The sequence below is a fragment of the Schistocerca piceifrons genome, chromosome 8 (genome assembly GCF_021461385.2).
Source record: "Schistocerca piceifrons isolate TAMUIC-IGC-003096 chromosome 8, iqSchPice1.1, whole genome shotgun sequence".
NCBI lineage: Eukaryota > Metazoa > Arthropoda > Insecta > Orthoptera > Acrididae > Schistocerca > Schistocerca piceifrons.
Window position 1 is genome coordinate 454,096,837 of NC_060145.1, and position 16,131 is coordinate 454,112,967.

Sequence of the window (16,131 nt, forward strand, 5' to 3'; positions counted from 1 at the left end):
CAACTTGTATGAATATCAAGAGCTCAGATGGAAACCCAGTTGTAAGCGAAGAAGAGAAACACAAAGATGGAAGGAGTATATAGAGGGTCTGTACAAGGGTGATGTACCTGAGGACAATATGATGGAAGTGGAAGAGGATGTAGATGAAGATGAAATGGGAGATGTGATACTGCGTGAAGAGTTTGACACAGCACTGAAAGACCTAAATAGAAACAAGGCCCTGGGAGTAGGCAACATTCCATTAGAACTGCTGATAGCCTTGAGACAGCCAGCCAAGACCAAACTGTACCATCTGGTGAGCAAGATATATGAGACAGGCGAAGTACCCTCAGACGTCAAGAAGAATATAATAATTCCAATCCCAAGGAAAGGAGGTGTTGACAGGCGTGAAAATCACCAAATTCTCAGTTTAATAAACTACGGCTGCAAAATACTAACACGAATTCTTTATAGACGAATGGAAAAACTGGTAGAAGCCGACATCGGGGAAGATCAGTTTGGATTTCTAGAAATGTTGGAACACGTGAGGCACTACTGACCTTACGACTTATCTTAGAAGCTAGATTAAGGAAAGGCAAACCTACGTTTCTAGCATTTGTAGACTTAGAGAAAGCTTTTGACAATGTTGACTGGAATACTCTCTTTCAAATTCTGAAAGGCTGTTTACAATTGGTACAGAAATCAGATGGAAGTTATAAGAGTCGAGGGGCATGAAAGGGAAGCAGTGGTTGGGAAGGGAGTGAGACAGGGTTATAGCCTATCCCTGATGTTATTCAATCTGTATATTGAGCAAGCAGTAAAGGAAACAAAAGAAAAAATTGGAGTAGGAATTAAAATCCATGCAGAAGAAATAAAAACTTTGAGGTTCACCGATGACATTGTAATTCTGTCAGAGACAGCAAAGGACCTGGAAGAGCAGCTGAACGGAATGGACAATGTCTTGAAAGGAGGATATAAGATGAACATCAACAAAAGCAAAACGAGGATAATGGAATGTAGTCGAATTGAATCGGGTGATGCTGAGGGCATTAGATTAGGAAATGAGATGCTTAAAGTAGTAAATGAGTTTTGCTATTTGGGGAGCAAAATAACTGATGATGATCGAAGTAGAGAGGATATAAAATATAGACTGGCAATGGCAAGGAAAGCGTTTCTGAAGAAGAGAAGTTTGTTAACATCGAGTATAGATTTAAGTGTCAGGAAGTCGTTTCTGAAAGTATTTGTATGGGGTGTGACCATGTATGGAATTGAAACGTGGACGATAAATAGTTTGGACAAGAAGTGAATAGAAGCTTTTGAAATGTGGTGCTACAGAAGAATGCTGAAGATTAGATGGGTAGATCACGTAACTAATTAGGAAGTATTGAATAGGATTGGGGAGAAGAGAAGTTTGTGGCACAACTTGACTAGAAGAAGGGATCGGTTGGTAGGACATGTTATGAGGCATCAAGGAATCACCAATTTAGTATTGGAGCGCAGCGTGGAGGGTAAAAATCGTAGAGGAAGACCAAGAGATGAATACACTAAGCAGATTCAGAAGGAGGTAGGTTGTAGTAGGTACTGGGAGATGAAGAAGCTTGCACAGGATAGAGTAGCATGGAGAGCTGCATCAAACCAATCTCTGGACTGTGAAGCAAAACAACAACAACATACTACACGTATTACCAGTTCCGTTTAAGAACTGAAGCGATTGACATCCAAAAAAGAGATTTATATTAAGATAATAGAAAAAGTTAGCTGTCCTCTGAAAAAAATGGCTAAGACAGTTAAGAAATTGCAATATCTGATATGACAGTGGTTTGTAAATATGAAACCTACACTTAATCGCATCAGAGACCTGATGTAACTACGTTACAAATGAACTAAAGAAATTCATCGCAGTTTAGGCACCAGCGAAATATTGATCACATAATTCAGTCCAAAGAATCTGAATGATTTGGGCACAGAAATACTCATACATTTAAAAAATGGAATAAGTTTAAAATTTCTGGTTGTATCAGTTTAATTCAATTACCTTCATGTAGATTTCCTGATTAAAAGCGCAAGTACAATAAATTATTAAGTAACTATTGTATGTGTTCCAACAGCTAAAGATTGCATACAAGTATTACACTAAAAGTTAAAGGACAGTAGTATGATTTTCAACTGCTGGTTGTCGATCTTGTACAATCGAGCTGTGCAATTCGTTTGTGGAAATACACCTAAAGAATCTTGATAAAGTTGATTCTCAAAAACTGTTTTTTAGCCGTTTTCGGTGATAGGGCAATTTTGGTTGTCAGAACAATGTTGCCAACTTTAAACTGTACGGTGAACCAAGACAATATAAGTACTGAGGGGTTATAATACATATCGGTAACGTATGAGAAGCGTCAGCTTCTTACAGAAATCAGGTAGAAAATTCATTGGGCCCCTGTTTTAAATCTTACTTACCATAAATGAAATACACTTACCTAACGCGATGTCTTTGTGATATGTTGAGTGACTTCATGATTAAACAACTGATTTGATGTAATGTTCTCGTTTCACTGAAGTGTAAAATCCTTTACATAGTTCATGCAGAACCCTGAACTAACTACACATATAGGATATGTAAACAGGACAGTATTTTTTTTATAAGAGACGATTATGCGTTGAAGAACTACGTAGTGCGTTGTCACTTGAGAACAGGACATTTAGTAACAGCCAAGGCGAAGAGTATTGTCATACTGCATAACTGTGAACGGAAGCAAGCAGGTAACAAGGGGAAGAAGTTATTCATAAAAACACTACAATTGATTATTTTCTTCTAGACCGCTGACCAGATTTGTGACAACTGATCCTCTAATACCAAGCTTTGTCATAATATTGCAAGTTCTCAAACCTAATAGTCTGGACGAGAACAGTAGCACGACACTATACAAGCAAATGTAGCTAGCTTAAATGTATACCTTGTTTTGTTCCATGTCTTCCGCAGGATGGTGGCAGTAGTTCATCCACTGACAAACTTATGTCTCCCTAATAAAACTTCCATTTTCCATTCAATGATTGCCAAAAAGGTCTAACTTTATATAATTTATTATTTGAATTCATATTAACATTTAATTTATTATTTGAATTCATGTTATCATTGACTGTAACGCGTAAGTTTCCGACAATTTGTACAAAACTGTTTTCGCTCATACAATTAGGAATAGCTTTCTTCTGACAGACGTCACTCTTTTCCAGATAGGGAGCTGACAATAGCCGTGCACAAGTAAAATTGCAAGAAGTTCATTGACAGTAACATTTAGCCTCATATTTTAGTTTTCATAGCATATTGGTTGGTATAAGAAACAATCATCGTTAAAAGTTCTTCATCAAAAAAGACCCCAAATAACTCAATAGAAATTAAAGCCTTCTCTGATTCAGAGTCCATTCCTTTCTTTCGTCAATAGCTTGGTTAGTGCAGAACCATTTCCTCTGTAAATGTGAATTCTATTTCTTTTTCTTTTGTTCTGTGTTGCCTGTTAAAGAGCCATGAGCCAGTTCCTTACAAATCATTATTTTGTACGAAGGGTTCTTCATCAGCTGCACCACCTTCAGTCTGACCAAGGAAATTTCCTACAACAGGTGTTTTTACTTTCTCCCAATTGATTTTACTTTCTGGCTATGTTGAAAATTGTTTCCCAGAGAGACGGTCAATGTTTTCCTCTTCTTCACCGCAACTGACGTCATCAGAAATTTCTCCATGTTGTGGTGTGGTTACAAACACATCTGATTTGAGCAGGTGAATAATCTCCTCTCTGCTACTACGTTCAGTAATCTAACTGAAGTGTACCTAAAACAAACGAAAATAATAACGTACTCCTCTCCACCGCTGTCGCAAAAATGAAACGTCATTTCTTATTGTAAAAATGTAGGAACAAAAACGAAGGGAGTAAGATTAAGTCACTTTATATACGAAGATTTACTCATAATATTTACCAAACCTCACATGCTTTGAAAGTTAGACAGAAAAGAGACGTTCTTAAGTCACGTGCTTGAGGACAACTTCTTGCTCTGGAATAACTTTCAACAACAACACTCACATGGAATCCAATTATGGAATGTCTGCAGTACTCTCCGACTCAGTGACACCACTGCAGCAGCACGATACAAAAAACTTACTTTTCTTCAAACTACGTACTTCACTAGAAACTATGAAACAATATGTTCCAAAAATGAAACAGCGATCCCAAGTGGGCTTAACCTTTGTTTGTAATTTAAGAAGTCTTTAATAATTGATTATGCAACGACTAAACAAAAAGATCGCTTCTCTCAAAAATAAAAAGTGCCTCTATGATTGTATGAAATATGTTCTTCATTTCACTGATTCTCTGTGTACACGTCCCTGACAAGGGACACCTCTGATCTCGAACGCTCGGATCCGCACGAAACCATGCTTAGAGTAACACTCGATCATAGAAAAAAAGTGCTCTGAGTCATTTCCATGAGAAACTTTGAATTTTAATAGAGAGAAGCAAAGTACCAAGATATAGAAACTAAACTGCTCAACAAAAGTATGGAATCCTATCGTAAAATGTAGTCTACGATGATAGAGGTCTCATTGACCTTGGCAATTCATGCAATATCCATTTAGAGCCCATATGATGGACGACGTTTACTACTGGCATGCTTTGTGGCTGATTCTCAGTCATGTAAACATAAGCGCTGCCGCAGCGGCACACCGCGAGCAGTCCAGTTTCAGAAACAGCTTCAGTCAGTTTATCTTCAGCACAGCAGTAACATTCCGCGTAGAGACATACAACACTTTGAGACGGTCAGGATAGTGCCTTTCCTTTCAGAAGATCACACAGTGCAAGATATTGCCGATCGGTTACATGTCACTCTAAGTGGTGAGTCTAAGGTGTGGAGAATGTACAGAGAGACGGGAAATGTGAACGATAAACCTCGCAGTGGCCTGCCTAGTATGACAACACCAATACAGGATCGTTTCTTCCAACTGTCGGCTCGCAGGCGCCCAACATCAGCTGCCAGAAATGATGGAAAGACTTCCCCCGAGCAACAGGGATTCGTACTGCAGACCAAACATTGCGTAGAAGATTGCATCAGGGTGGTCTTCATTCCAGAAGACCAATGAGAAGTTTTGCACTGAACCAACGGAACCGACTGAATGGAAGGATCTGGGCATTTGGACATCATCACTGGATCACTGCAGAATGGAGTTATGTCATCTTTGCTCACGAGACCAGAACTGGTTTGCGACTGGACACTAGACGTGTTAGAGTTTGGAGAAGCGCTAGACGACACCAGGAACGCCGATACATTCAGGAAGTCCATCTGTTTGCAGGTGGTAGTGTAATGTTCTGGGCGGCAGTAAGGATGGCACGGTGGACCCCTTTAATACCCATTTAAGGCAATTTGAGTGGTCCCTGATACCTACAAGAGGTCCTACAAATGACTGAAAAGCCCTATAGACGTGAAGTCAGTGACAATATTATCCCAGTCGACGACAGTGCAAGACCGCACCGTACTCTAGCAGTGTCTCAGTATCTTCAAAGATGCAACATCAACCGAATGCATTGGCCAGCAAAGTCTCCAGACATGAATGCAATTGAGTATGCATGGGACCCGTTGAAAGCGGCCTCGCGCAGCATCCGAATCCACCTGACAATCTTCAGGTCCTCACTGAAGCTGCCATTGAGGAGGAGTACTTGATAGTCTCATCAAGGGCATGCCTCGCAGAGTGGAAGAACTCATCCGTGGTCGGGAAGGACATACTCACTAATAAAGCCCGATAATCATCATCATGAGATAAAGATTTTCCCTGTTTTTGTTTTCAAGATGTACCCTTTCAGGAAAAAGCCTGCTTGTAATGGTGACTAACCAGGGACTTTGTTTATTTCGTTAGTAAGACATTGTACAAACCTGCGTGGGTGTACTTTAAGAAATCATTGTATTAAACTCTATTGTATTCCAAACTTCTGTTGAGCTGTATGTGAGAGTGTGCCAAAACACCCTGCGTAAGATAATTATAACTGCGCAAACCACACATATCGCAAACACCTAATAGTGCTTATATTACTCCTTGTAGTGAAGATGCGGGATTTTGTTGATGTGGTTAAAACATAGTGGAAGAGAACATTGCGCACACGTCACTAAACCACGTTTTTACATTTAACATAACTTTCGCATTCAAGCAGTCCAGTATCAAAACCCACACTAATTAAGTTTTAAAATGATGGTATTGATATGCCAACGTCATAACCTGCCTTTCGCCAATCTTATTTGTAACATAGTATTACTTCGGTGCACAGAATTAGTTATAAATCACAGAGTGAACGTTGATGATGAAATAACGTTCATGTACCTTCACTTGTTGGGTTGGGTTGTTTGGGGGAACAGACCAAACAGCGAGGTTCAAATGGTTCAAATGGCTCTGAGCACTATGGGACTTAACATCTGAGGTCATCAGTCGCCTAGTACTTAGAACTACTTAAACCTAACTAACCTAAGGACATCACACACATCCATGCCCGAGGCAGGATTCGAACCTGCGACCGTAGCAGTCGCGCGGTTCCGGACTACAGCGCCTAGAACCGCATGGCCACCGCGGCCGGCAAACAGCGAGGTCATCGGTCTCATCGGATTAGGTAAGGACGGGGAAGGAAGTCGGCCGTGCCCTTTCAGACGAACCATCCCGGCATTTGCCTGGAGCGATGTAGGGAAATCACGGAAAACCTAAATCAGGATGGCCGGACGCGGGATTGAATCGTCGTCCTCCCGAATGCGAGTGCAGTGTGCTAACCACTGCGCCACCTCGCTCGGTATCCTTTACTTGTGCTTTGGCACATTGTAGTCCTACAATATCAGCGATCCTTCTGATAAAGAGCTTATAATGCCGAAACAAGTATACATCAAGGTGTTGACAATATTTTGTTCTTTTCGGTGGTAATGTCTTCAGCATAACATCTTTGTTTGGAAAACTTGCTCGAAGGGTGCGATCTGTATGACCCGACCAGCAGTCACACAGCAACGGGCTCTTTTGACTTGTTGTATGTTCGCCAAGGACTGGAATTATAAAACGTTTCATGTGCTCGTTAGTAATTTTCCACTTTTGCTTGCCTTCGCATGAATGTTTCATGGGGAGCTTATTTCGAATTTCTTTGAAATATTTGAACCTAACGTGCCTTTGGTCTCTTAAAAACAGATGTTTAACTTGTTTCCTAGTCTTCCTGTCGTTGATAAAACCACTTCAATTGTGTAGCTAAGGGTAAAGCTACGTACAGACTGCAATACACTAGCTGTAGTTTTCTCCCCTCTGTGAGACAGTGTTGATGATGAAGAAATTTCATACTAGAATTGATTCTGGTCACATTTCCAAATATTTCCTTCCTCCGCACCCTGCTCTGTCATAAAGATGTTCAGCTCCTCCACAAACTGTAGAGCCTTCTGATGTATACTATTATCATCTTCTGTGTCCTTGCGTGTGACAAATGCAGTACGCTGGTGTCCAAAATTAAAGCAACAAGGTTGCTTTTATTTTTCCACAAAACAGTATAAACAGCTGATAGAAAAGTAGAAACAATATAAAGAATACAGAATGTAAAGAACTGCAACGTACATAACATTAAGACGAAAATGTTATTCGTTTTTTCCAACTTAACAGATTTGCACACACATTGCAGCAATTGGTTAATGTGCTCAGTATGGGGTGCGACCACCCCTGGCAGCAATACAGGTCTGAGAACGACGGCATATGCTGTGAATGACGTCATCAGCGTCCACTCTTCCTGCAGAGCTTCTCGAAAGTCTTGGAGAGTGGTTGGTGGATGCTGACGTGATGCAACCCGTCTCCCTAGTGCATCCCAGACATGCTCTTTGGGATTCAAATCGGGAGAGCGAGCAGGCCACGCCATGCGTGCAGTCTCTCCCGTTTCCAAGAAAACATGAACCACTCTTTCTCTATGAAGTCGAGCACTATCGTCCATCAATACGAAGCCTGGGCGCGCGGCACCTCGCAACAACAGTACATAAGGTCCCAAGACCTTGCCACGATACCTGACAACAGTTAAACCTTTCCTTTACACCCGCAGACTTTCATGAAGAGGTGTTCGAGTGCTCAACATAATACCTGCCCACACCATTTGTGATCTGCCTGGATATCGGTCTCTTTCCACAGTGCTCACGTCTCGAAATTACGTTCCACATTCCCTTCAGAAGCGAATCCGTCGAGAAACACTCTCCAGACCAAATGGGGACTCACGTGTGGAAAGAACATTGGCCCACTCTTCGATTGTCCAGGTGGCATGCTGACGACTGCACTCTAGACATTCCCTTTTGTGAAAACACGTCAGAGGCACACATGCAGCAGGTCTCCGACAATAAAGGCCACTCTGTCGAAGCCTCCCCTACACCGTTTGCCTCGATACAACACGTCCAGTGGATGCTGCTACGCCCGATGCCAGTTTCTGTGCAGTGCTGCCATCGTACCCTTGGAGCCAAATAACTGTCCTCTCTTTCTGATGTCACACTTGGCCGGACCTGCCCTGGTCTTCGGGATACAGTTGGGGTGTCTATAAACTGTCACCACGTCCGGGAAATAACAGAAGGATTCACATTAAGCCATCAGACCATATCAGATCGTGGCTGTCCTGTTTCCATTCTTCTTATAGTCCTCCACCGCAGAGAGCCTGGTAGGCGTCTTTTCTGTGCCATACTGCACCGTCTATGAATGTATACACAGCGATTGTGAGTGTGGAACTACCTGGCAAACACTAGCCCCTTTGATTGGCGCCCTGAAGACATAGTTGGGTGGTTTCCCGTTGATCGAAATTCCACCTTCCGTGCAGAGCACTAGCTTACAGACATCTGGTGACAGTTTGTGTCATTACATCGTGAATTAGACAAGGGACAGGGAAATAGCGGTTTGTTGCTTTATTTTTGCGGACCAGTGTAACATGTTTGGATCAAATACTATATTCAGCCTTAAGATTGCCGATAACAGAAATCGAAGCTTTGGAACTGTCGAAGCCAACAATTTAAGATGCTTCTAGTGTCCACACTTGCAGATGCCAATAGTGAACTGTGGATGCACACGACCTTGCTCTATCAAACTAAGGTATTACATGCTCTTTTATAGTTTAATTGCGACAGTCTGTTTCCTCTGAAACGAGCTCCTCCCCGCCTTTTGGTAGACACATAATTTAGAATTAATCTGCAATTTGTTTTACTTTTAATGCACTTACAGCGTCTCATTAGTTTTCTGTATGGATTAGAAGCCACGATTGTGACAGTCTTCACAAATGTTCTCTTGTAATCTATCATTAGCCACTTCTAATACACTGGGTCTCGACTATTTGGGTGGAGACAGTTTGTACTTATTGACTAAGTCTTTCTGTTTCTCTGGAAATGAACGTCGTGTACTGCTTGATAGGCCACCTTCAAGTTCAGTGTCTTCTTGTCCCTCAGAATCAGATCAGTAGACCTATCCATATCTGAATTATTTTGTTATACAGGGTTAGTCAATAACTATTGCCACCAAGAATAATTCCAAAAGTATGATAGTAATTGAAAAGTTTGTGGGACAAAATTGTATGGGACAACGGGAACCACAATATGAAGTTGGTTTTTTGTTGCTAGGTGGGGTCGCTTCAGAGATATGAAGGTCACCTTTGCTTTTTTAAATGGGATGATATAGTTTGGAACTTTTTTTCTGATAGCGGCTATTGAGACGAATCCAATTATGTAAGGTCTTCGAAGGTCAACGAAGGTCACAACGGTGGCACGAATGTTCATTTATAGAAGGTGTTCGAAGTGATGACCATTGATATCAGTGCCACCGGATTGAGTGGTATTCCTTATAACATCGGCACTTACCGAAGCACATGCTCTGGCAATTCTCTTTCGCATATCTTCAGGTGTAGTTGGAACGTCTTTGTAAACAATGTCCTTTACGAATCCCCACAAGAAAAAATCCAGAGGCGTCAAGTCTGGCGAACTAGCCGGCCACGACGCATCTTCTCTGCGCCCAATCCAGCGATTTGGGAATTGTCTCTGGAACTCATTTCTAGCCATCAGCGAAAAATGTGCCGGACAGCCATCTTGTTGATACCACATTCTGTTCGTTGTTCCTAAAGGTATTTCTTCCAATAACAGACCTAACGTTTCTTGCACGAATGTGGTGTACTTCCTAACATGAAGATTTCCTTCGATGAAATAGAGGCCTGTAATGCTATCCTCCAGAATCCCACACCATACATTCATCGACCACTGTTTTTGGTGTGCAACTTGCCCAGCCAACATGGATTTTCAGTTGCCCAACAATGCATGTTATGCAAATTAATATTTCCATGGATTTGTGAATGTAGCCCCGTCAGTAAATAAAACCAAATTAATAAATGTGTCATCCCTCTGAATATGAAATTGAGCCAATCGGCAGAATTCGATGCGACGAATACAATCCGTACTAGTTAACTCTTGATGGAGACTGATATGGTAATGATGATATTTATGGCAATGCAGAACACGAGCAATACTACTCTGGCTCATGCCAGATTCCCTTGCGATTTGACGAGAACTAACCCCAAGATCTCGAACCACAGTGGCAAGAGTACCAATTTAAGTTTCCTCGTAATAACTTTCCTTTGCCAGATATGTTTCCGATGCGTTAAAGATCCAGTTGTTCTCAATTTATCATACGCATATTTAAATGTACGAGGTGTAGGGTGAGTACGTTGAGGATATCTTTCAGCGTATAAGTCTGTAGCTTCCACTGAATTTCGTTGGCATTCTACGCAAGTGAGGAGCATTTCCACTTGTTCTTCGAAGGAATACATCATTCACATTCGCTTGATTCGACGATACTAGTCTTACCGTTCCTATTAGTGCTGTATTGCGAAACCGTCGAATGGTGTTTACACGTTAATGGGATGTTTGATGGATACGCTGTATTCGGCGAATATTTACTATTTGCACGATATACAAGAGAGAATTGTCAGAGCATGTGGTTCGGTAAGTGTCGATGTGATAAGGAATTCCACTCAGTTCATGATAAGAAGATTGCAGTACTGCACTGATACCAATGGTCATCACTTCGAACACTTTCTGTAAATGGACGTTCGTGCCACCTTTGTGACCTTCATTGACCTTCAAAACCTTACTGTTACACATCATTGGATTCGACACGATAGCCACTATCAGAAAATAAGTACCAAACTATAGCATCCCATTTAAAAAAACAGAGTTGACCTTCATATCTCTGAACCAACAAAAAGCCAACTTCATGTTTTTGCCCCTTTTGTCCCATTCTACATTTGTCCCACAAACTTTTCGGCTACTATCATACTTTCGGAGTTATTCTAGGTGGCAATAGTTAGTGACTCACTCTGTATAACACATTCGTGATCTACCTTCGACCCCGATTTCATTTGCATATTCAGCACGTCGCAACTTTGTTCCTAACATTCCGACCACATTCGCTGGATTAATTTTCTTCATGCTATCACCTGAACACAGTTTAAACAGTAACCCGCGTCTCAGTACTCCACGAGACACATTCATACTGCAGCTATACCAATCACGCACTTATTAGAGCAGTTACAAGACGCGACCGCGTGATGGTGCCAGCACACAAGTGCCAATTTTGCATGGAAATGACGCCGACCTCTGTTGTTTTTATGCTCGAGAGTTAATCTAAGCATGGTTTCATGCGGTTTCGAGCGTTCGAGGTCAACAGTGTCCCTTGTCAGTATTTCAGCTCGCGTATCAATTACCTCTGGTCTAATGACAACCGAAACTCTTCTCTTAACTAGCGTCCTGGATGTGCTCACCTACAAAACATTGCTCATCCTGCATCCCCAAACAAGCATCCTCCATCTTCAAACATGCTACTCTGCTGTCTTCACTAAATCCAGGATCTTGCTGCATTCAAAGAAAATTTAGTACTGCTTCCTATTGTCATCCAAGCGATTTATCTTCGAGAAAGTAACAAGTGGTCACGTCTTTGTCCAGCAGAGAAGAAAGTACTGATTTCTTCTTCCAGCGCTATTTGTTTCCTTTTGTTTCTACAGCATCTAATTTCATCGCTCGCTCCTCCTTCTAGATTCATTACATGTATTTCAGTAATTCCCCATATTCTTCTGCATCTCCCTAGACTATCTCCGCTCTAATGTCTATCGCAGGCTACAGTCTGTATCTAACTAATTGAGTAGGTAGATGCACACATGAGCTGCATTGCCGAGAAGAAGACTAGGGGCAACTTATTTCTATTACATACGTTACTGAAATTATATTTTCTATCCTGTATGTCGGCTTATTCAGTGTAAGACAATTCATATAAAGATGAACAATGCCTGCAAGAGGCGCCTCTAACTTCACCACGGTAAATTTGTCAATAAATAAATATTCAGAAAAACTACTTGGCACTGTATCTCAATTCAGTAATGTTTGCTTTTTTTGGTGCACGAAAGAGAATTTGACGTTGAGCAAAGTATTATTTTATTATTATTATTACTCGAAATTGGCCAACCCATGGCCATATCAAACAGCTGATTTATGACATCATATTATTTTCCATTTTTTGGCTTCTTAATACTTCTTCATTCTTGCTCTCTGTTGTTCTTTTCTTTCTTCTGTCCATGTCCTTGTCTCTTCTTTTGTGTTTTCTTCTGAAAACCCTTGACTTTTTATTCATTTTTCCTGAATTCATGTCTGTATTTTGCGCCTTTGTCCGTTATACTCTACTTATGTGGACCTTTCCTAACTTATGTGAACCATGAAATTTGGATTTTTGGATTTGTGTAAGAGAAGTTGAAATTTTTATGTCAGGCTGTCATCATCCATTCTTTCTAAGTGACCAAAGCCGTTACACACCGTCTGTGCAAAAGAAGTCGAGAATGATTTTATTACTGTCGTATAATTGACGTCAGTGCAGCATGAGTAATAACTGTAAATAAGAGTTGTGCATTCGACCAGACAGTTGTGAGCAGGCAGTGTTAAGTAGTGGACGCGGGCCTTAGTGTGTCACCGTTGTTGTGGTACATCAGTAAATGATGTGGTAAATCAGGTGATCAAGACATTTTCCCGAATGATTCGGGGAAGAGAAAAGTGGGTGTAAATGTTGTCCCAACACCTGGAGTTGTGGTCCAAAAACGACGACACGTGGACGTCTTACGGCTTGACTGAAATGCAAGACGTGGACAACTACTTCGTGAAAAAAATAAGGTGATGGGTGATTAGACTCAATGCTATCAGTATGAACCTACCACCAAACCACAAAGTGCAGAAATTTACATGAAGGGTCGACGCTTTGACGATATAACCGTTATTCAAGACAGTGTGACACCGAGTTGAGCAACATCCCAGAGTGTGATTTTTCTGAAGATTTTGGTTAATTACATGAAAGTTCTGTGCTTTGAGTTCAAGTAGGGGGAATCTACGTAGAAATATGAAGCATTGAAACAACTACACTACTGGCCATTAAAATTCCTACACCACGACGATGACGTGCTATAGACGCGAAATTTAACCGACAGGAAGAAGATGCTGTGATATGCAAATGATTAGCTTTTCAGAATATTTACACAAGGTTGGCGCCGGTGGCGACACCTACAACGTGTTGACATGAGGAAAGTTTCCAACCGATTTCTCATACACAAACAGCGGTTGACCGGCGTTGTCTGGTGAAACGTTGTTGTGATGCCTCGTGTAAGGAGGGGAAATGCGTATCATCACGTTTCTGACTTTCATAAAGGTCGGATTGTAGCCTATCGCGATTGAAGTTTATCGTATCGCGACACAGCTGCTCGCGTTGTTCGACATCCAATGACTGTTAGCAGAATATGGAATCGGTGGGTTCAGGAGGGTAATACTGAACGCCGTGCTGGATCCCAACGGCCTTGTATAATTAGCAGTCGAGACGACAGGCATCTTATCTGCATGGCTGTAACGGATCGTGCAGCCAAGTCTCGGTCCCTGAGTCAACAGATGGGGACGTTTGCAAGACAACAACCATCTGCACGAACAGTTCGACGACGTTTGTAGCAGCATGGACTATCAGATCGGAGACCATGGCTGCGGTTACCCTTGACGCTGCATCCCAGACAGGAGCGCCTGCGATGGTGTACTCAACGACGAACCTGGGTGCACGAATGGCAAAACGTCATTTATTCGCATGAATCCAGGTTCTGTTTATAGCGTCATGATGGTCGCATCCGTGTTTGGCGACATCGCGGTGAACGCACACTGGAAGCGTGTATTCGTCATCGCCATACTGGCGTATCACCCGGCATGATGGTATGGGGTGCCATTGGCTACACGTCTCGGTCACATCTTGTTCGCATTGACGGCACTTTGGACGTAACATTTCAGTTGTGTCACCAGCCGTGGCTCTGCCCTTCATTCGATCCCTGCGAAACTCTACATTTCAGCAGGATAATGCACGAACGCATGTTGCAGGTCCTGTACGGGCCTTTCTGTATACATTCTCCAGATCTCTCACCAATTTAAAACGTCTGGTCAATGGTGGCCGAGCAACTGGCTCGTCACAATACGCCAGTCACTACTCTTGACGAACTGTGGTATCGTGTTGAAGCTGCATGGCCAGCTGTACCTGTAATCGCCATCCAAGCTCTGTTTGACTCAATGCCCAGGTGTATGAAGATCGTTATTACGGCCAGAGGTGTTTGTTCTGGGTACTTATTTCTCAGGATCTATGCACCCAAATTGACTGAAAATGTAATCACATGTCAGTTCTAGTATAATATATTTGTCCAATGAATACCCGTTTATCATCTGTATTTCTTCTTGATGTAGCAATTTTAATGGCCAGTAGTGTATATTAACTTTTGTCTGTTGTTTTTTTTATTTCTTTTTTTTTTATTAATCTCGAAAATTTTTACATATATTTCCTCGCTGCTTCTCAATTTTCAAATCCCTTTTTCATATTATGGACCCATAATTTTTCAAATTGCTCTTCTCCAAATTACTTAATGTTCGGGTGTGTACCATCTGTAATACCTCAATTTTGAAGAGAACTTGCAAGTTCTCTTCTGAGTTTGCTAAATCATAAGGAAAAATTATGCAGTCAGTTTCAGTTTATTGTTATTTTCAGGTGAGGTCAGCAGAGAAGCTGGTGCTGCTGCTCGTGGGAATGCAGCTGTGCGGCGGGCAGGCCTACCGCCAGCAGTACGCGAGGCGCTACAGACAGGCCGTGTACCACACCCCAGCTGCCGGCTTTCACAGCGCGCCCAGCCTGCCCCCCTTCCTTCACGGACAGTACCTCAGATCTGGTGCTCATTTTGTGCCCATCAGAGGATTACATAAGAGATTAGCACTGAGTTCCCACACTGCATTGGGAAACGGGAAGCACGATAATATTGCACCCAGCCCTGAAGTGTCACCTCTGCAAAGTGGTTTCCATGTAAAACCTTTAGATGCCCACGCCATGAGCTCACAAGGAGGCGCGAGCCCTGAGACACTCCACGTTCCAGCAAGTGGTTTGGTTGGCTATGATGTTGGAAATACTCAGGAGGCATACAGTAGCAGCCTAAACCAGATGCAACTGCCTGGTTCTGGCGATTTTCATTACGGAAGTGGCGCTCCCATTTTTGGAAATCTAGGTTACCATCCAGGTTTCGGAGCGGATAATGAAGAAAAATCTGTCGGCAGAGTTACAATGCAGGTTTGTCTTTAACATAGCTAGATATAAAAATTTTAGACATAACAAATCTATACGATAAGTCTGTCTACTATTTTTGATTATTGTTCTTAAGGCTCTTTTCTATAGTCTGAAAACTGTGCTGATATTTTGTGTATTTGCTCTCCAGAGATAATTCTATATCTAAGAATTAAATGTACATATGGACATTATGTAACTAAAAGACATTGACAGTTACGCAACGACGACAGGACTTCAGGGGTACAACACGCTGAGGACATTCTTTTTGCAAGTATCTTAGTTTATTCACTTTATTTATGAATCAACAGTCATTCGTAGGATTTTTGTGTTTATAATGTAGTCTACAGAGTTATCATCTCCACTTCATTTAAAAGTGTCATTTTGCCTCTTCAAACTGTTATTTAAGGCATGTGCTTTCTTTACGTTCAGTGTAGTTTTATTGCGTATTGACCATTTGTGAACTTCCCTGAGATTTTACTTCCCTTTCTCTGCAA

General features: G+C 41.7%; 1 protein-coding gene across 1 annotated transcript in view; it reads left to right on the plus strand.

Moving 5' to 3' along the window:
- The window catches only part of LOC124712444, a 147,956-nt gene that overhangs the window by 113,029 nt on the left and 18,796 nt on the right, over positions 1-16,131 (plus strand). Inside the window, exon 2 of the mRNA XM_047242738.1 lies at positions 15,071-15,640. Coding sequence (XP_047098694.1) covers positions 15,071-15,640 — 570 coding nt within the window. The remainder of the gene's footprint in view (positions 1-15,070; positions 15,641-16,131) is intronic.